This window comes from Staurois parvus, unplaced genomic scaffold, assembly GCF_062004578.1.
Source record: "Staurois parvus isolate SC_StPar_1 unplaced genomic scaffold, SC_StPar_1.0 ptg001428l, whole genome shotgun sequence".
Taxonomy (NCBI): Eukaryota; Metazoa; Chordata; class Amphibia; order Anura; family Ranidae; genus Staurois; species Staurois parvus.
The window spans coordinates 282,994-304,778 of NW_028319224.1; the positions used below are offsets into that span (position 1 = coordinate 282,994).

General features: G+C 45.0%; 1 protein-coding gene across 1 annotated transcript in view; it reads left to right on the forward strand.

The window, feature by feature from the left end:
* The window catches only part of SLIT1 (slit guidance ligand 1), a 615,356-nt gene that overhangs the window by 96,889 nt on the left and 496,682 nt on the right, over window positions 1-21,785 (forward strand). The window contains exon 4 of the mRNA XM_089662084.1: window positions 1,628-1,699. Coding sequence (XP_089518210.1) covers window positions 1,628-1,699 — 72 coding nt within the window. The remainder of the gene's footprint in view (window positions 1-1,627; window positions 1,700-21,785) is intronic.

Sequence of the window (21,785 nt, forward strand, 5' to 3'; positions counted from 1 at the left end):
AGAAGCCTGGGTGTAATAGCCAGAAGGAAATTGTGGTCAGCAGCTGAGAGGCTCTGTAGGCCAGCCTCTCTGGAATTTCCCCCTGCTCCTGAGCTTTGGAGGAAGGCCTAGAGGCAGTAGTTGGATCTGAGGAGTAGCTGGTTTGCACTCTTGAGGGATCCTAGCCAATCCCCAACAGGAGGATCGGCAAGGGGCTGGGATACCCTTAAACATGTTGGAGCCTGTTCAGTTGCAGAAGAGTTTGGGTGGAAAATAGTGAGGAAGATGTGAGGCTGAAGGCAGGAGGCTGTGAGGTGGCCCAGTTAGGCGGGACCTGCCTGCAGGCTTGGAGCTTGAAAGGAGGAAAGTTCAGAGCTCTCCGGCCCCCTGAGAGAGGACCACCTGTATGGCAGGGAAAGAGCAGACCAGCTGATAGGTCTGGTAGCAGCCACCATCCCATCAGTGGTACAGGAGAGGATCTGAGTGAGTACACCTACACCCCCCTGGGTGGATAGGAGAAGGAGCACTCTGGTGGGAAAACAGATTAGCCACCTGCCAGTGACTGCCCATCTCTTAAAGTGACAGGAACCAGATCCCCTGTTTGGAGATACCTCCAGATTGCTGGGTGAAGAGGAGAAGTTCATCTAGGGTTTGGGGTGGTACATTGAGGAGACACTGGCTAGCTCCCCAACACAGTCCATGCTGCAGAGAAGGCTTGTAAATAGTTCCAGGAAGTTGTCCTCAGTTCATTAGTACATTGGGCATCCTGTACACCCCTAACCCAATCCCAGTTCAAATCCCCTTAATAAGACAACAAAACCAAAGCTCAAGGACTGTTTATGACTCTGGATGCAAGTCTTGGTGAAGGTGTGTGTTGCCTGGCTGTGCAAGTCTATAGGGGGACCTAAATCTTTTAGCGACTCCTAAGGGGGGGTAGTGTTACATAATTATTAACACGGGTTCCATGAGATAGGAAAGTTACTTCAATGGTCCCTTCATGTTAAAAAAAGGTTGAGTAAGACTGGTCTTGAGGATCCTGTGATAACAAAAACCTCTTTGGTGTAATCCATCTTTTATCAGCTATATTTGCTTACTGATGTGTATCACACTGCATAGTTTTGACACTTTTTTTATTGTTTGATAAGAGCGCGGTGTAAGGCCAAATTTTTCTTTAACGAAAGATTGTAACCGATTCTGACAAAGCAATATGGTTAACATCTTCGAAGTAACTGAGACATTGTAATTGCAGTCTAAGTGCATATCAAATGAGAAGAGTCTATTGCCTGCAACATCTATATTCCCAACATACTCTCTGTTTATAAATTAAAGATGGCAGAGATGTATACAAGCAATTTAGGCACCACCATGGTGAAGGAGAAATAAAACCTTCATGAAAAGTAATCCTGAGTGCTTTGGCTCTTCGCCTTGTAGATTATAATCCACTAAACATTGGTGCAGGTGTATGTAATGGATACAGTGGTGACCAATGGAGGGTGCAGGTTTCTGCCCGAAGGGTTTACAATGTCCATATATAAAACTTGGCTGGTGGTTACAACTCGCCTCTTGTTTTGCTAATGCTATGTATGCTTCCAGTCTAGTATATAGTAGGATCTAATCTAATTTTTACTTTTCCTGCTTCATTTTTCAGACGCCTCAACCGAAACCAGCTACACACATTGTCTGAACTGCTGTTCCAGAACAACCAAGCACTCTCCAGGCTGTGAGTACAAACGTTATGGCTTCAAACAATCTATTGCATCACTTTGTATCTGTTACATTCAGGTTGTTTGTGTGTAATAGCTGGGTGGTCTTCTGGGTGATGGTCAACAGGATTCTTACTGCTGTGGTTGGCTACACAACGCGATTGTGCAGTTCTGCTGTTATCAATTTTATGCTCTTGAGCCAAACTTGGTATTCGGAACCTCAACTATGTTACAAGTCAACTATGCTGCGTGTTGGTTATGTTGGTGTCGGCTATGTTTTGGGTTGATTATGTTGCCGGTCAACTATGTTGCCGGTCAGCTATGTTGCCGGTCAGCTATGTTGCCGGTCAGCTATGTTGCCGGTCAGCTATGTTGCCGGTCAGCCATGTTGCCGGTCAGCCATGTTGCCGGTCAGCCATGTTGCCGGTCAGCCATGTTGCCGGTCACCTATGTTGCCGGTCAGTTATGTTGCCGGTCACCTGTGTTGCCGTTCAGCTATGTTGCCGGTCAGCTATGTTGCCAGTCAACTATGTTGCCGGTCAGCTATGTTGCCAGAGAGCTATGTTGCCAGTCACTTATTTTGCTGGTTCGATATGTTGTAGGTAGTGGTACCTTATGTTGCCGGTCAGCTATGTTGCCGGTCAGCTATGTTGCCGGTCAGCTATGTTGCCGGTCACCTATGTTGCCGGTCACCTATGTTGCCGGTCAGCTATGTTGCCGATCAGATATGTTGCTCGTCAGCTATATTGTGGGTCACTTATGTTGCTAGTCCGATATGATGTAGGCAGGGGTGGACTGACCATTTGAAACTCGGCACTGCCCGAGGGCCCGGGGTCAGTAGGGGGCCCCATGAGATGCCCCTGGTACCTTTTTCATACACTTTTTGAGTTTGGGCAAGGACACAGGGACCCCATGATCCCCTATTGCCTGGGGGCTCCATGAGTTGTCAGTCCGCCCCTGGTTGTAGGTCTCTTATGTTGTTGGTCAGCGTGTCAGCTATGTTTTGAGTTGATTATGTTGCTGGTCAGCTGTGTTGTGGGTCACTTATGTTGCTAGTCCAATATGTTGTAGGTCCCTTATGTTGCGTGTCAGCTATGTTGCCGGTCAGTTATGTTGGAGGCAAATTATGTTTGAGGCCACCTGTGTTTCAGGTCAGCTGTGATGTGGATCAGCCATGAGGGTCAGGAGTAATTCTATAAAATACACCCAAGATGGGAAACATATTCCATAATGGACTTATAACCCTACACACCATTTTGAGACTGATTGCGGTGGTTTGCTACCCTAAGTGACTCCACAGCTCTGCTGTTATTATTTTTATGCTTTTGAACAAACTTGAAATACAGAACCTCAGCTATGTTGTGAGTCATCTATGTTATGGGTCATTTATGATGGCTTTCAACTATGTTGGGGGTCAGCTCTATTGAGGGTCAGTTACGTTGAGGGTCAGCGATGTTTCTCTGCATCTATGTTGTGAGTCAGTTATGATGACGTTCAACTATGTTGGTGGTCAGCTATGTTAGCGTTCAACTATGTTGGGGGTCAGCTATGTTACCGGTCAGTTATGTTAGTGTTCAACTATGTTGGGGGTCAGCTATGTTACCGGTCAGTAATGTTAGTGTTCAGCTATGTTGGGGGTCAGCTGTGTTGCAGATCAGTTATGTTGGAGGGCATCTATGTTGTGGGGCATCTATGTTGCGGGTTAGTTATGTTGGTATTCAGCTATGTTGGGGGTCATCTATAATGTAGGTTGTTGCGGGTCAGCTTTTTTGGGGTGAGAGGCATATTCAGAAAGGGACTACACATGCAGACTGATTGCTGTTCTTGGCTACACTATGTGATTCCACAGTTCTGCTGTTATCAATTTTATGCTCATGTGCCAAACTTGGAATACAGAACTTCAACTATGTTGCGTGTCAGTTATGTTGCATGTCAGCTATGTTGCCGATCAGTTATGTTGGAGGTCAACTAAGTTGGGGTCACCTATGTTGCAGGTCAGCTGTGATGTGGGTCAGCCATGTTTGGGATCAGGAGTTGGTATAAAATACACCAAGATGGGAGGTATATTCCAGAGTGGACCTATAACCCTGCACACCCTTTTGAGACTGCTGTGGTTTCCTGAACTAAGTGATTCTACAGTTCTGCTATCATTTTTATGCTCTTATATCAAACTTTGAATACAGAACCTCAGCTATGTTGCAAGTCAGCTATGTTGTGTGTCAAAAATGTTGGCATTCAACTATCTTGGGGGTCAACTGTGTTGCAGATCAGTTACATTGGGGGTCAGCTATGTTGCGGGGTATCTGTGTTGCAGATCAGTTATGTTGGCTTTTAATTATGTTGGGGGCTAGCTATGTTGTGGGTCAGCTACAGTATGTTGTGAATTAGCTATGTTGGAGGTCAGGCGTATTGCTATAAAACACACCAAGATGGGAGACGTATTCCAAAATGGACTTATATCCCATCACTCTTTTGAGACCAATTGCTGTGGTTGGTTTCTACAGTTCTACTGATTCTACAGTTCTGCTGTTAACCATGTTCTTGAACCAAATACAAAACCTCAGCTATATTGTAGGTCAGCTATGTTGCTGGTCAGCTATACTGTGGGTCCACTTTGTTAGAGGTCAGCAATGTTGGGGGTGAGCTATGTTGAAGGTCAGCAATGTTGGGGGTGAGCTATGTTGGAGGTCAGTAATGTTGGGGGTGAGCTATGTTGGAGGTCAGTAATGTTGAGGGTCAGCTATGTTTGAGGTCAGTAATGTTGGGGGTCAGCTATGTTGGAGGTCAGTAATGTTGGGGGTCAGCTATGTTGGGGGTCATCTATGTTGGAGGTCAGCTATGTTGGGGGTCAGCTATGTTGGAGGTCAGCTATGTTGGGGGTCAGCTATGTTGGAGGTCAGCTATGTTGGGGGTCAGCTATGTTGGAAGTCAGGAGTATTGCTATAAATTACACCAAGATTGGTAGGTCAGCTATGTTGTTGGTCAGCTATGTTGTGGGTCTAGTATGTTGGGGGTCAGGAGCATTGCTAAAAATACCAAGATGGTAGAAATATTCTAAATTGGCACAGCTCACAGGTAATTGTCGAAGGTTAAAGAGATCAGAAAGCAAAGCATGCAACTCGGTGAGCCTGATGGTGAAAAATATGATTCATTGTCCAAGTCTTAGCCAGTCAAATGATAATTGGTGGCTTCTGTTTTTTTCATTGGCCAGATGTTGGTATGTGAATATTTTCTAATTCAGGATATGCAGTATTTGTTGAAATCATATTGTATTGATCACTGTTTTACATTAAAGGTCTCTAGGCAAATATAAAAAAAAAATAGAATTGTAACCAGCTCTGTGTTCCTTAAAGTTGTACTAAAGCCTCAAATATGTTAACTCTGTCCATATTTCTATGGCTGTAGGTCATAGGAACAATACAATGTTTGTCCAGAAGCACATGTATTCACTGCCACAGTTACAAATTCCTTGGTGCTTCTTTCTCTGAAGGTCCGGTCGAGCAGCGCACTGACTCATCTCGCTAGAGGAAGCTCTCCATGCTGCCTCCTTGGGACCACATGTCCCATATGTCCACTGCCACTTGCACCACTGTGTATGCATGCCCTGTTGGTCCTCCCTGGCTGCCTGTGTATGTCTATTGTGGGCAACTTCACAGCGAGGGCTTGGAGTCTCTATCTGTGAAGAACGCACCTGTAAGGGTGGCTTCATAGGACCTTGGAAGACAAGGAACCACCCAAACAATGGAAGCGAGCGTAGACAGTCAAGAGATGAGCTCATCAGTCTGCTGCTTCTTCTTTCACTGGGGCAGGGACAAGACCTGTAAGAGTTAGTGAACTACAGCAGAGAAAAATCAGGTCTTTCAACCTTCCAGACAGGGCCGTTCTGTGTGGCAGAACTGTGTAAATTTCAAGACTGGGTGGACAGAAATGCAAATGCTTTGGCAGAGAAAACAGTTCCCGTACAGCTTTATACTTAGAGGTGGATTTTCATGCAGTATACATTTTGTGTATGGGCATCTCCCAGTCTGTGAAGTTCTGCACACCATAATGGATGTTTATGAAAATGCTATCCTCTTGGTGCAAAATGCAGGATATGAGACTGATACAATGCTTGGGTTTACAGCTAAATAAAATATTCTGTGGACTCCAGCTAACCATTTTCAGATTCTGTACCGGGGCTCTGATTGTGAGTGCTATATGTGTCTGTACCTGCTATTGGGATATGTAGAGATCATGCATGCTTAGAATGTAATCCCATGCCACGCTATGATTGTCACGGGGTGATGGTGAATAATTAGAAGGTCTAGTTCAGGCTCGATGATTTGTAAACCCACAAAGCGTAGAGATATGATTCTCACCCTTTTCTAATCCGCTCATCATCACAAAGAGTTACGCCGTGGAGACACTAGAATTTACTTTTATGAGTAGACGGAGCTGTCATTGTGTGCTCTGAGAACCAGCGGTTACCATGTGTTAACACAATTGGTGTGTCTAGCAAAACTCAAAGCTGAAGCATTGCAGACTCTGTTATATACTGTATATACTGTAGATAAACCGTTTTATATATGAATTGTAGTGGGTGTGTTGGTGGGGTGGAAGTGAATATCTTCAAGGATATGATGGCTTGTTGGCTGAATCCCTCTTTCCATGAAAGTATGAATATTATATTATAAGTGAAACCCTTTTCCAGTTACTGTTGGCTGGAACAAGTCAGAGTTTGTCCATGATCCCTATTCATGGATGCGCCGTTGGTGAGTGTCCTCGTGTATATATGGAGAATGCACTCTAGAGGGTGGAATCGGGAAGTTTAGTTCACAGCAGAACCCTACTTATTATAGGACTGAAGGTATGAGTACATCTTCATATTACACACCGACTGAAAACCAACCTCACTCCAAACTATTGTAGCACCCCCTTACCCCCTGGAGACTAGTGGGGATCCCTAGTGGTCCAGTTGGCTAAGATTTTATCTTCAGGTTGCAGACTTGCAGAAAACTAGCCTCATGCCAAACTGTTGTAGCACCCCCTTGCCCCTTGGGGGCTAGTAGGGAACTGTAGAGGTTCAGTGGGTTAGCATCTCATCTTCAAGTTACAGACTTGCAGAAACCAGCCGTACTGCAAGCTATTATAGCACTCCCTTAACCCCTGAAGGCTAATGGGGATTCCAGGAGGTCCAGTGGGCTAGCATTTTATCTTCAGGTTACAGACTTTCAGAAACCTACCTTACTGCAGGCTATTGTAGCACCCTCTTAACCCCTGAAGGCTATTGGGGACCCCAGGAGGGCCAGTGGGCTAGAATTTTATCTTCAAGTTACAGACTTGCAGAAAGCAGCATTACTGCAGGCTATTTTAGCACCCTCTTAACCCCTGAAGGCTAATGGGGACCCCAGGAGGGCCAGTGGGCTAGCATTTTATCTTCAAGTTACAGGCTTGCAGAAAACTAGCCTCATTCCAAAATATTGTGGCACCCCCTTTGCCCCTTGGGGGTTGTAGGGAACACCAGAGGTTCAGTGGGTTAGCATTTCATCTTCACGCTATAGACTTGCAGAAACCAGCCTTACTCCAAGCTATTGTAGCACCCCCTTAATACTTGAAGGCTAATGGGGACCCCAAGAGGACCAGTGGGCTAGCATTTTATGTTCAAGTTACAGACTTGAAGAAAACTATCCTCATGCCAAACTATTGAAGCACCCCCTTTCCCCTTGGGAGCTAGGAAGTAGTAGGGAACCCCAGAGGTTCAGTGGGTTAGCACTTCATCTTCAAGTTATAGACTTACAGAAACCAGCCTTACTCCAAGCTATTGTAGCACCCCCTTAACCACTGAAGGCTTTTGGGGACCCCAGGAGGGCCAGTGGGCTAGCATTTTATCTTCAAGTTGCAGACTTGCAGAAAACTAGCCTCATGCCAAACTATTGTAGCACCCCCTTTCCCCTTGGGAGCTTGTAGGGAACCCCAGAGGTTCAGTGGGTTAGCACTTCATCTTCAAGATACAGACTTGCAGAAACCAGCCTTACTGCAGGCTATTGTAGCTCCCTCTTAATCCCTGAAGGCTAATGGGGACCCAAAGAGGACCAGCGGGCCAACGGTTTTGATTAAACTTTATGGTGAGACTGCATGGAAGTGTGGCTTTATGCTTTCTTTGAAAGCTTTTGGCGTCTGCCTTAGTACTCAACCTAGGCCATGCCCCTTTGACGTGTAGGGTGGGTAAGGGTGACTAAGTAGGGTGAAACGCATCACGGGGCATAGCCTAGGGTGGGAGACTATGGCAGAAGCCGATGGCTTTGATTAAACTTTATGGTGAAATTTCATGGAAGTGTGGCTTTGTCCTTTCTTTCAAAGCTGTTGGCGTCTGCCTTAGTCCTCAACCTAGGGCATGGCCCTTTGACGTGTAGAGTGAGTAAGGGTGACTAAGTAGGGTGAAATGCATCACGGGGCATAGCCTAGGGTGGGAGACTATGGAAGAAGCCAATGGGTTTGATTAAACTTTATGGTGAAATTTCATGGAAGTGTGGCTTTGTCCTTTCTTTCAAAGCTGTTGGCATCTGCCTTTGTCCTCAACCTAGGCCATGCCCCTTTGACGTTTAGGATGAGTAAGGGTGACTAAGTAGGGTGAAATGCATCACGGGGCATACCTAGGGTGAGGGATTATGGTAGAAGCCGATGGCTTTGATTAAACTTTATGGTGAAATTTCATGGAAGTGTGGCTTTGTCCTTTCTTTCAAAGCTGTTGGTGTCTGCCTTAGTCCTCAACCTAGGCCATGCCCCTTTGACGTTTAGGATGAGTAAGGGTGACTAAGTAGGGTGAAATGCATCACGGGGCATAGCCTAGGGTGGGAGACTATTGTAGAAGCCAATGGCTTTGATTAAACTTTATGGTGAAATTTCATGGAAGTGTGTTTTTTTCCTTTCTTTCAAAGCTGTTGGCATCTGCCTTAGTCCTCAACCTAGGCCATGCCCCTTTGATGTGTAGAGTAAGTAAGGGTGACTAAGTATGGTGAAATGCATCACGGGCATAGCCTAGGGTGAGGGATTATGACAGAAGCCAATGGCTTTGATTAAACTTTATGGTGAAATTTCATGGAAGTGTGGCTTTGTCCTTTCTTTCAAAGCTGTTGGCATCTGCCTTAGTCCTCAAACTAGGCCATGCCCCTTTGACATGTTGGGTGAGTAAGGGTGACTAAGTAGGGTGAAATGCATCACGGGCATAGCCTAGGGTGAGGGATTATGGCAGAAACCAATGGCTTTGATTAAACTTTATGGTGAGACTTCATGGAATTGTGGCTTCGTCCTTTCTTTCAAAGCTGTTGGTGTCTGCCTTTGTCCTCAACCTAGGCCATGCCCCTTTGACGTTTAGGGTGAGTAAGGGTGACTAAGTAGGGTGAAATGTATCATGGGGCATAGCCTAGGGTGAGGGACTATGGCAGAAGCCAATGGCTTTGATTAAACTTTATGGTGAGACTTCATGGAAGTGTGCCTTTGTCCTTCATTTTTGTCATACATTCTTGAGTGGGGTGAGCTCCTAAAGCCAGCACCCAACGCAGGAGGACTTTGCCCTTCATTTTTGCCATTTGCCTTATTACGCCATCATGTGCATCAACACACTTAATTGCAATACACCAAAATGACAATAATGTTGTTTAGTATTGCCCTTCAAGCATATTACCAAGAAAACGTTCTCGTTGGTTTCTTCTTCTACCTCCATTCATCCATTGCCCAGATCTATGTTAAAATTCTTCATCCAGCAAGCCCATATTAGATGTAGCTCAGATCTCTTCTTCATAACCGAAGGGGCTGTATGGGATGCCTAGTGATTTGTCGAAGGGGGGATCTGTGGACCCCTCCTACATTGCTTCCTGTCCATTATTCCCCCCCCCAACTCGGGGCTGCTCAATGGAGGTCGGCTCTTTAGAAAACACAGGGCTGTGCTGTCACTTTCTGGCTGTTTTGATCTCTCCTAAATACCATAATTAATCCAATTGCAACAGGAAAAACAACAGCGAAAGAATGTTAAATCTGGTTCAATCCGCCCTCTAAGCTGACATCCGTAGTAAATACGACACATTTGCATGTATTTATCATGTAACGTGCTATGAAAGGACTGCCAGCCGCCCAGCTTAGGTCCTGCCGTTTGGGGAAGTTCAAGTCCTCGTGCTTACCAGTCATTTCTCATTTTCTTGTATTTGTTCTTGATTTTTTGGGGGGGGGATTGGAAAGAATTAGTCAAACCCAACATTACCTTTATATATATATATATATATATATATATATATATATATATATATATATATATATAGAGCATTCAAATGTAATTGTTTCTTGAAGTGATTTCCATTTAACGTTTTACAATGAGGTTTGTATCATCAAAAGTGACCATCAGCAGGCCTTTGGTGTTTTATTGGTTCTGCTCAAAAAATTCAGATTTTGACATTTTTTCTTATTTGGTTCACATCGTTCATTTTTATTCCCTCACTGGAGCTAAAATGCTGGTTGCCTGGCTGCCATTTTGATCCTTTGACGTGAGGCCAGGGGCGGACTGACCATTTGGAAACTCGGGTCAGTAGGGGGCCCCATGAGATGCCCCTGGTACCATTTTCATAGGCTTTTTTGAGTTTGGGCAAGGACACCGGGGCCCCATGATCCCCTATTGCCCGGGGTCCCCATGAGTTGTCAGTCCGCCCCTGCGTGAGGCCATTGACCCAGAATATGCAGTAAATACATTTAGCTCTCCTGAGCTCCAGGCTCGCTTGGACCATTGGCAATTTAGGCTTTGAAGTAAGCAGTATTCATTGAAGGTGGTCAGCACCAGCATCCTGTGTCTTTCTTACAGGACAGGTTACCTATAAGGGATTTGGTTTAAAAGAGTATTTAAATATTATATTTACACTGAAAACATAGAAAATTATATCATTAGAACAAGTTATAACATATACAGAAAAAACTGTCAGGGAAAGAAGATCTATGAATTGCATTGTTACAAGTGAATATAGACATTGCATGCTTAGTGATGTCACTGGTCTCTAGTGAATGGATAGGCTGCATTCTCAGTGATGTCACTGGTCTCTAGTGAATGGATAGGCTGCATTCTCAGTGATGTCACTGGTCTCTAGTGAATGGATAGGCAGCATTCTCAGTGATGTCACTGCTCTCTAGTGAATGGATAGGCTGCATTCTCGGTGATGTCACCGCTCTCTAGTGAATGAATAGGCAGCATTCTCAGTGATGTCACCGCTCTCTAGTGAATGAATAGGCTGCATTCTCAGTGATGTCACCGCTCACTAGTGAATGGATAGGCTGCATTCTCAGTGATCTCACCGCTCTCTAGTGAATGGATAGGCTGCATTCTCAGTGATGTCACCGCTTGCTAGTGAATGGGTATGCTGCATGCTCAGTGATGTCACTGCTCTCTAGTGAATGGGTATGCTGCATTCTCAGTGATGTCATCGCTCTCTAGTGAATTAATAGGCTGCATTCTCAGTGATGTCACCACTCTCTAGTGAATGGATAGGCTGCATTCTCAGTGATGTCACCGCTCCCTAGTGAATTAATAGGCTGCATTCTCATTGATGTCACCGCTCCCTAGTGAATGGATAGGCTGCATTCTCAGTGATGTCACCGCTCGCTTGTGAATGGATAGACTTAATTATCAAACAGATAAACTGCAATACCATTTTATTTTGTTTTGCAATCTGACTTTCTTTACCAGGATTTGATTCCATTGATGTTGTTGTAGGTGAGTGTGAGCCAGTAATCCGTTAAGTGTTCTGCAGTACAAGGTGCAATCTCCCCACCACGGGGCTGTTATCACGTGAAATGGGGATTCTCGTCCTTTGATTGATGCTTTTCCATACAGTACATATGCATTATTGCACTGGAACATTTCACAAGCTGTGAGACTGGTTATAAAAATAGATTTTATACAGATGTTGCGGAACATGAACCATAGACTCTCGTTAGGTTTTACATTCTCCAATAAACAGTACTGTCACCTACTATGTAATACTACATGACTGGGGAATAACAAAAATGAGATTGTATGCATTACATAATGTGACGGCTTTTGTCCACCTTTCTGTTGGAATATGAGACGGTTCACGATGAGACGTGAAGATTAGGAATTTAAAGTTCTTGCAAAATTTCCGAGCTCCATGTTCACAGGTTATGATAGTCCTTTTGATGACAAAATTCTTTTACTAATACAGTGGGGCAAAAAAGTATTTAGTCACCACCAATTGTACAAGTTCTCCCACTTACAGAGATGAGAGAGGCCTGTAATTGGCATCATAGGGAGACCTCAACTATGAGAGACAAAATGAGAAAACAAATCCAGACAATCACATTGGCTCATCTGGAAAGAATTGATTTGCAAATTATGGTGGAAAATAAGTATTTGGTGAATATGAAAAGTTCATGTCAATACTTTGTTATACAGTCAGGTCCATAAATATTGGGACATCGACACAATTCTAACATTTTTGGCTCTATACACCACCACAATGGATTTGAAATGAAGCGAACAAGATGTGCTTTAACTGCAGACTGTCAGCTTTAATTTGAGGGTATTTACATCCAAATCAGGTGAACGGTGTAGGAATTACAACAGTTTGCATATGTGCCTCCCACTTGTTAAGGGACCAAAAGTAATGGGACAGAATAATAATCATAAATCAAACTTTCACTTTTTAATACTTGGTTGCAAATCCTTTGCAGTCAATTACAGCCTGAAGTCTGGAACGCATAGACATCACCAGACGCTGGGTGTCATCCCTGGTGATGCTCTGCCAGGCCTCTACTGCAACTGTCTTCAGTTCCTGCTTGTTCTTGGGGCATTTTCCCTTCAGTTTTGTCTTCAGCAAGTAAAATGCTCAATCGGATTCAGGTCAGGTGATGGACTTGGCCATTGCATAACATTCCACTTCTTTCCCTTAAAAAACTCTTTGGTTGCTTTTGCAGTCTGCTTTGGGTCATTGTCCATCTGCATTGTGAAGCGTCCAATGAGTTCTGAAGCATTTGGCTGAATATGAGCCGATAATATTCCCGAAACACTTCAGAATTCATCCGGCTGCTTCTGTCAGCAGTCACATCATCAATAAATACAAGAGAAGCAGTTCCATTGGCAGCCATACATGCCCACGCCATGACACTACCACCACCGTGATCACTGATGAGGTGGTATGCTTAGGATCATGAGCAGTTCCTTCTCCATACTCTTCTCTTCCCATCACTCTGGTACAAGTTGATGTCGGTCTCATCTGTCCATAGGATGTTGTTCCAGAACTGTGAAGGCTTTTTTAGATGTTGTTTGGCAAACTCTAATCTGGCCTTCCTGTTTTTGAGGCTCACCAATGGTTTCCATCTTGTGGTGAACCCTCTGTATTCACTCTGGTGAAGTCTTCTCTTGATTGGTGACTTTGACACACATACACCTACCTCCTGGAGAGTGTTCTTGATCCGGCCAACTGTTGTGAAGGGTGTTTTCTTCACCAGGGAAAGAATTCTTCGGTCATCCACCACAGTTGTTTTCCGTGGTCTTCCGGGTCATTTGGTGTTGCTGAGCTCACCGGTGCGTTCTTTCTTTTTAAGAATGTTCCAAACAGTTGTTTTGGCCATGCCTAATATTTTTGCTATCTCTCTGATGGGTTTGTTTTGTTTTTTCAGCCTAATGATGGCTTGCTTCACTGATAGTGACAGCTCTTTGGATCTCATCTTGAGAGTTGACAGCAACAGATTCCAAATGCAAATAGCACACTTGGAATGAACTCTGGACCTTTTATCTGCTCATTGTAATTGGGATAATGAGGGAATAACACACACCTGGCCATGGAACAGCTGAGAAGCCAATTGTCCCATTATTTTTGGTCCCTTAACAAGTGGGAGGCACATATGCAAACTGTTGTAATTCCTACACCGTTCACCTGATTTGGATGTAAATACCCTCAAATTAAAGCTGACAGTCTGCAGTTAAAGCACATCTTGTTCGTTTCATTTCAAATCCATTGTGGTGGTGTATAGAGCCAAAAATGTTAGAATTGTGTCCATGTCCCAATATTTATGGACCTGACTGTATATCCTTTGTTGGCAATGACAGAGGTCAGACGTTTCCTGGAAGTCTTCACAAGGTTGGCACACACTGTTGCTGGTATGTTGGCCCATCCTCCATGCAGATCTCCTCTACAGCAGTGATGTTTTGGGGCTGTCGCTGGGCAACACGGACTTTCAACTCCCTCCAAAGGTTTTCTATGGGGTTGAGATCTGGAGACTGGCTAGGCCACTCCAGGACCTTGAAATGCTTCTTACGAAGCCACTCCTTCGTTGCCCGGGCGGTATGTTTGGGATCATTGTCATGTTGGAAGACCCAGCCACGTTTCATCTTCAATGCCCTTGCTGATAGAAGTAGGTTTGCACTCAAAATCTCACGATACATGGCCCCATTCATTCTGTCCTATACATGGATCAGACGTCCTGGTCCCTTTGCGGAGAAACAGCCCCAAAGCATGATTTTGCCACCCCCATGCTTCACAGTAGGTATGGTGTTCTTTGGATGCAACTCAGCATTCTCTCTCCTCCAAACACGACGAGTTGTGTTTCTACCAAACAGTTCTATTTTGGTTTCATCTGACCATATGACATTCTCCCAATCCTGTTCTGGATCATCCAAATGCTCTCTAGCAAACTTCAGACGGGCCCCGGACATGTACTGGCTTAAGCAGGGGGACACGTCTGGCACTGCAGGATCTGAGTCCCTGGGGGCGTAGTGTGTTACTGATGGTAGCCTTTGTTACGTTTGTCCCAGCTCTCTGCAGGTCATTCACTAGGTCCCCCCGCGTGGTCCTGGGATTTTTGCTCACCGTTCTTGTGATCATTTTGACCCCACGGGGTGAGATCTTGTGTGGAGCCCCAGATGGAGGGAGATTATCAGTGGTCTTGTATGTCTTCCATTTTCTAATTATTGCTCCCACAGTTGATTTGTTCACACCAAGCTGCTTGCCTATTGCAGATTCAGTCTTCCCAGCCTGGTGCAGGTCTACAATTTTGTTTCTGGTGTCTTTCGACAGCTCTTTGGTCTTCACCATAGTGGAGTTTGGAGTGTGACTGTTTGAGGTTGTGGACAGGTGTCTTTTATACTGATAACAAGTTCAAACAGGTGCCATTGATACAGGTAATGAGTGCAGGACAGAGGAGCCTCTTAAAGAAGAAGGTCCAGGTCTGTGAGAGCCAGAAATCTTGCTTGTTTGTAGGTGACCAAATACTTATTTTCCACCATAATTTGCAAATAAATTCTTTCCAGATCAGCCAATGAGATTGTCTGGATTTGTTTTCTCATTTTGTCTCTCATAGTTGAGGTCTCCCTATGATGCCAATTACAGGCCTCTCTCATCTCTGTAAGTGGGAGAACTTGTACAATTGGTGGGGACTAAATACTTTTTTGCCCCACTGTATATATAAAGACGATAACCAAGGTGGCATCGTTGACATATATCCAACTAACATGGATGGTCCACATTATACAGAAATATATAACCGGGTGTAGCGCTAAAAATAACCACATATATTCAGGAAAAATTAAAGAACCAAAATGTTCATAAACTCATAAATGACGACTGACAAAGCGTTAATGATAATAAAGTGACTTAGTGACACCATATAAAAAGTGTCACTCTCATCGAACTGCTCGCACCTATAAAACATCAAATGTACTGATACATAAGTGGAGAAACAGAAAAAGGGCGCACCGACCTAGTGCAATATCGTTTAAAATAATTTATTAGAAAAACAAAAATAGGTATCATACTCACAATGGACATAATGACACAGGCATGTCAAACTGAACAAGATGTATGATCCAAACAACATCTGAGTCCATACGATGAAACCCTGGATGACCAACTGGCTAACGCGTTTCGAGGACACAACCTCTTCCTCAGGCTCTGAGGAAGAGGTTGTGTCCTCGAAACGCGTTAGACAGCCCTTTTTCTGTTTCTCCATTTGTATCCAGTGTATTCGGACCACCCCGGTCTGTTGAGGGCAGCAAGCAGTGCATGTTCCAGAAAATTCCAGGACATTCCTATTGGGTCTACTGAGTCCTTTCCTAGCGCAGGAGTAAAGTGTTTGTTGTGACTGATATATAAGTGATTCCAGTGATAAGGTGCTAACAGATACATAAAGTGACTGAATGGTGATTCACTTTGTCAGTATATAGTGACCAATGGTGTATAAAGTGCTGGAAATGATGATCAACATAGAGTCCAAAACAAGGTGCAGAGGAGATCGTGGTGATCTTCAATAACTGGTGGTCTAATCCAGTAAGGCGGTGATATGGTCCAAATTATAAAGACTGCGCACTCACCAGATGCGCAATCAAAAGATATCAATCTCAGAAACCTGGAGGTCCCTTTAAGGTCTGGTCTGTTGTCCCTCACTGTCCGATATCCGCTGCGAGCAACGGTACAGCCGCTCTCTGGGTAGTTAAAGGTCCCAGGGAGCCCCAGAAAGAGGAGGCCAATAGCATGATATTGTTTTAAAAAAGTAGGTATTTATTCCAAAAAGGTAACAGTAATTGTAGTAGTAAAGGACAGAACAATTCTCACTGACCAGCTGCAGTTTCCAAAGATTGCCGCCGGGACCCACGTGGTGCTGGCGGCGTGACGTCACGACGCTGTAGCTCCTCTCTGACGCGTTTCGTGCAATGGCACGTATTCGTAGGGGGTATTAGACTACAATAAAATGGGTATGCGCCATTTACCCTATTTAAGCAATGTGAGACTTCCAACGCTGTAGGCACACGGCACACATACAGATATAGCAATAATGTAACAACAAGTTGTGAAGAATGATATATTAGGTTGGGGTCTCTATTTCAGAGTCAACTATATCATTGTATAGGTAGAGGGAGGGATCTGGAGATCAGAATCTTGGTCTTCCTCCAAGTGTGACCAATGGGCATCAATAAAAAAGCCATCAGAGTTGTGTGGAAATCATGTAACGTGTGGTAACAGGTCTTCTCAGACTCCTAGCTGCTCCCGTCAGCTGCAGGGTAACTAGTCTTCTCAGGGTCCTAGCTGCTCCCATCAGCTGCAGGGTAACTAGTCTTCTCAGGGTCCTAGCTGCTCCCATCAGCTGCAGGGTAACTAGTCTTCTCAGGGTCCTAGCTGTTCCCGTCAGCTGCAGGGTAACTAGTCTTCTCAGGGTCCTAGCTGTTCCCGTCAGCTGCAGGGTAACTAGTCTTCTCAGGGTCCTAGCTGCTCCCATCAGCTGCAGGGTAACTAGTCTTCTCAGACTCCTAGCTGCTCCCGTCAGCTGCAGGGTAACTAGTCTTCTCAGGGTCCTAGCTGCTCCCATCAGCTGCAGGGTAACTAGTCTTCTCAGGGTCCTAGCTGTTCCCATCAGCTGCAGGTAACTAGTCTTCTCAGGGTCCTAGCTGCTCCCATCAGCTGCAGGGTAACTAGTCTTCTCAGGGTCCTAGCTGCTCCCGTCAGCTGCAGGGTAACTAGTCTTCTCAGGGTCCTAGCTGTTCCCGTCAGTTGTTGTTTAACTAGTCTTCTCCCACTCCCGGAGTATAGATGTTGAGGTTAAAATAGTGAAACGATGAGTAGGGTTAAGAAAGAATGAGGAGAAATAAGGGAGCCATATAGGTAGATGGGAAGGGAAGGTGTCTCAAGGGGTCAGCGTTTGGTGAAGTTGAGTGGACAATAGTGTGGGGGTTGAGAATAGGATACCCATAGCTGAGGAGGAATTTAGCCTGGGTATGAGCCAGGATTCCCATAAAATTAGGAAGACACCTGATGAGGTGCAAAATGGAACAACAAAAAAACTAAAATCATGCTTTACTTCCCTGGAGTCATAGGATTGGAAGGGGACGTTTTGGGAGGTTCCATGGTGAGGATGAACAAAAATATCAGTCAGGTAGCTGATGCACAAAAAATAGTTTTTAAAACATAGCCATGATGATGGGTGTTAGGCAGCCTTCAGACTTCTCCCTTCAGTTGAGGGCTAATGAGTCTTCTCAGATTTTTAGCTACTGCCAGCTGCGGGGTAACTAGTCTTCTTAGACTCAAACCTGCTCCCCTCAGCTATGGGGTACCTAGTCGTCTCAGGCTCCTAGCTGTTCCCATCATCTGGGGAGTAACTAGTCTTCTCTGGCTCTTAGCTGCTCCCATCCGCTGCGGAATAACTAGTCTTCTCAGACTCCTAGTGGTTCCCATCAGCTGTGGGGTAACTAGTCTTCTCAGGCTCCTAGCCGTTCCCATCAGCTGTGGGGAAACTAGTCTTTTCTGGCTCCTAGCTGTTCCCATAAGCTGCTGGGTAACTAGTCTTCTCTGGCTCCTAGCTGTTCCCATAAGCTGCAGGGTAACTAGTCTTCTCTGGCTCCTAGCTGTTTCCATCAGCTGCAGGGAAACTAGTCTTCTCAGGCTCCTAGCGGTTCCCATCATCTGTGGGGTAACTAGTCTTCTCTGGCTTCTTGCTGTTTCCATCAGCTGCGGGGTAACTAGTCTTCTCTGGCTCCTAGCTGCTCCCATCAGCTGCAGGGGAAACTAGTCTTTTCTGGCTTCTAGTTGTTCCTGTCAGCTATACGGTAGCTAGTCTGGCAGCATGACCCCCCAGCTGGATTGGTCCTCAGCGCAGGAGGCACCTTTACCGAAACCTCATCGACCTGTGTCTGTACTTAACTTTAACTTTCTGGCTCCATGTCTGTCTACATGTTCTGGTTTCCCTGCCTGACCACTTCTATATTCTTTGATTCCTTTGTTGCTGACCTTTGCCTTGTACCTGGCTTACTCTTTGGATTGCTGCCTGAACAGGACCTCGGATTGTTAACTGGACTACGTTTGCCTGCTACCTTCCCTGACCTTGACCTGTCCAGAATTTCGATACCAGCCACTGCCTACCACATGACCAGCCTAGGGACTATAGGTACCCTTCCTTGTCCCGGTACCATACCATCTTGCTAGGAACTAAAACATTGTTTTCGAAGATCTGGGGGCATCCAAGTACCAGTAGACCTGCTTGTCTTAAGGGAACAGGGCTGCTAAAAGTAGAAGGAACACCAGCCAGCTAAAGTTCCTGACCCAGGCATTGGGCTGTGGGTATCTATTGGGCTTCAGACTTAGAAATTTGAAAGGTGGAATGCTTTCATGGGCAGAGATACTGGCTTTGACTTCATTCCTAGAAGCTTCCATCTGCTTTTGAGTTGTTTGGAGCTACTTTGAGTTGCTTTTGGCCTTCACATTGACTTGTACGGAAAGAAAAGCAGATGTAAATGAATGCTCGTCTGCGCAAACCCTTATGTCCCTTTATATACTGAAAAGTCGAAGCATGTGGCTCCTTCAAATAACCTGCTGGTTTCTAAATTGGATAATCCGTTGACTGAATCCTACAACAGTTTCCTTCACTGTGGGTTCAGCATATTCTGCCTGTTGGCTTTGGCTGCCTTTTTTGTTCAGATATTATCAATGTACCGAGTGCAATCAATTCAGACACCGCGGCTGTCTACAGATTGGAAGTGAGGATATTCTATTGGATGGAGGTAGCAGGTCAGGTTGCAATTTACTAACGTATATTTGGAAAATTCGATAGTGACTTGGGCCACGCCAATGTCATTTTTAATCATAATCTCTGAAACTGAAGTCATAAAGTGCTTCTAATCCTGAGAACAATATGGATGCCTGCCAGTTCTTGTTTTTAATCCCGAGGATAATATGGATGCCTACCAGTTCTTGTTTCTAATCCCGAGAACAATATGGATGCCTACCAGTTCTTGTTTCTAATCCTGAGGACAATATGGATGCCTACCAGTTCTTGTTTTTAATCCCGAGGATAATATGGATGCCTACCAGTTCTTGTTTTTAATCCCGAGGACAATATGGATGCCTACCAGTTCTTGTTTCTAATCCCGAGAACAATATGGATGCCTACCAGTTCTTGTTTCTAATCTTGAGAACAATATAGATGCCTACCAGTTCTTGTTTCTAATCCCGAGGACAATATGGATGCCTTCCAGTTCTTGTTTCTAATCTTGAGAACAATATAGATGCCTACCAGTTCTTCTTTCTAATCCCGAGGACAATATGGATGCCTACCAGTTCTTGTTTCTAATCCCGAGGACAATATGGAGGCCTTCCAGTTCTTGTTTCTAATCCCGAGGACAATATGGAGGCCTTCCAGTTCTTGTTTCTAATCTTGAGAACAATATGGATGCCTACCAGTTCTTGTTTCTAATCCCGAGAACAATATGGATGCCTACCAGTTCTTGTTTCTTATTCCGAGGACAATATGGATGCCTACCAGTTCTTGTTTCTAATCTCGAGGACAATATGGATGCCTACCAGTGCTTGTTTCTAATTCCGAGCAGGGGCGGACTGACCATTTGGAAACTCGGGCACTGCCAGAGGGCCCAGGGTCAGTAGGGGGCCCCATGAGATGCCCCTGGTACCTTTTTCATAGGCTTTTTTGAGTTTGGGCAAGGACACAGGGGCCCCATGATCCCCTATTGCCCGGGGGCCCCATGAGTTGTCAGTCCGCCCCTGATCCCGAGAACAATATGGATGCCTTCCAGTTCTTGTTTCAAATCCCGAGGACAATATGGATGCCTTCCAGTTCTTGTTTCTAATCCCGAGGACAATATGGATGCCTACCAGTTCTTGTTTCTAATCCCGAGGATAATATGGATGCCTACCAGTTCTTGTTTCTAATCCCGAGGACAATATGGATGCCTACCAGTTCTTGTTTCTAATCCCGAGGACAATATGGATGCCTTCCAGTTCTTGTTTCTAATCCTGAGAACAATATGGATGCCTACCAGTTCTTGTTTCTTATCCTGAGAACAATATGAATGCCTACCAGTTCTTGTGCTGGTTGCATTAGTCTTTTTTTCCAAGCATTTGTGTCCTTTCGTTTCACCTGTTGATCCTGCCAGTAACACACTTCCTGTCCTAGGGTGACAACGCTCCTTGTGCTGAATCTATGAAGGTGCAGTGTTGTCACCCTAGGACAGAAAATTTGTGAAAAATGACCGATTTTTGACTCGTACAATCGTTTTTCCAAAAAAGAATAAGTGTATGAGCCGTGACCTGGAAGGAACAGACGTTTCGCCTGTTATATGGGGTGAACTTTATGACTCGGTCGGCCCTATTTTCTAAATCATTGATGGCGCCATCGGATTACACAGCGAACGACGGTTTCGATTTTCGGATGAAAAATCGTTCGGAATTCGACCCATATATGGCCTGCATTAGGGAGCGTTTAACAAAGAAGCCGTGACGTCACTGATAGGCTCTCCTAGCTCAGCGGTTTTTGCCGCTTCTTCCTCTCCCCTGCAGCAGCTGCTCACTAATACAGGAGAGCCGGAGCTGCGGAATCGCATGACCGGAGCGAATTCAAATTCGGTACAGATTTTTTGTTTTTGATACAGGTTAGGCAGATACATTTTTAAGAATAGTTACAGTTAGTCCTTTCTTTTACTTTTGTATTTTAAAATAATAAAAAGTAACATAAAATATTCCATGAAAGGGGTGAGGGTGAAGGTGGCGCTTTACCTCCGCCACCGCACGCCGCTGGCTTGTTGTCTTCTTCGAGGAATCCTCCCCATGGTGGTTACCATGGCAGATTAAAGTAGCATTTCTTTCCTCCTTCCCATTGTCTTTGTTACAATGTTTGTCTTGTTTTTCGGCTGGCTGAGCCGGGGCCTCGCCGTGTTCCCTAAAAGGCTCCCTCCAAGGGAACAGCTGTGGCACCAGACAGCGAAGTCCCAACTCTCTGCCCCCCTAGAGCTCTCGGCGGAGGGGTGGGGGGGGATCTCCCAGTCTTCCATTATACACCGCGGCGGCCTGCGTCCCGCTGGGTATAATTAATGGTTTGCCCTTCCTGGTATGCCCGTCTGTCTGCTTGAAGTGCACAAATGGGATCAAACGTACTTGGGAGAACGAGGCATTTTAGGAAATGATGTTTGGATTATTAATCGCGCTTGTGGCCAGCGAAGGATTCGTTGTGCGTGTTTATTCACCGCCGGATTAGGGAACGCATTTATTTATTTATTTATTTTATTTTATGCCTCCCCTCGTCTTGTTACTTTCTTGCTCGTCGAGGGAGGTTACCGTCAGAAAATAAATG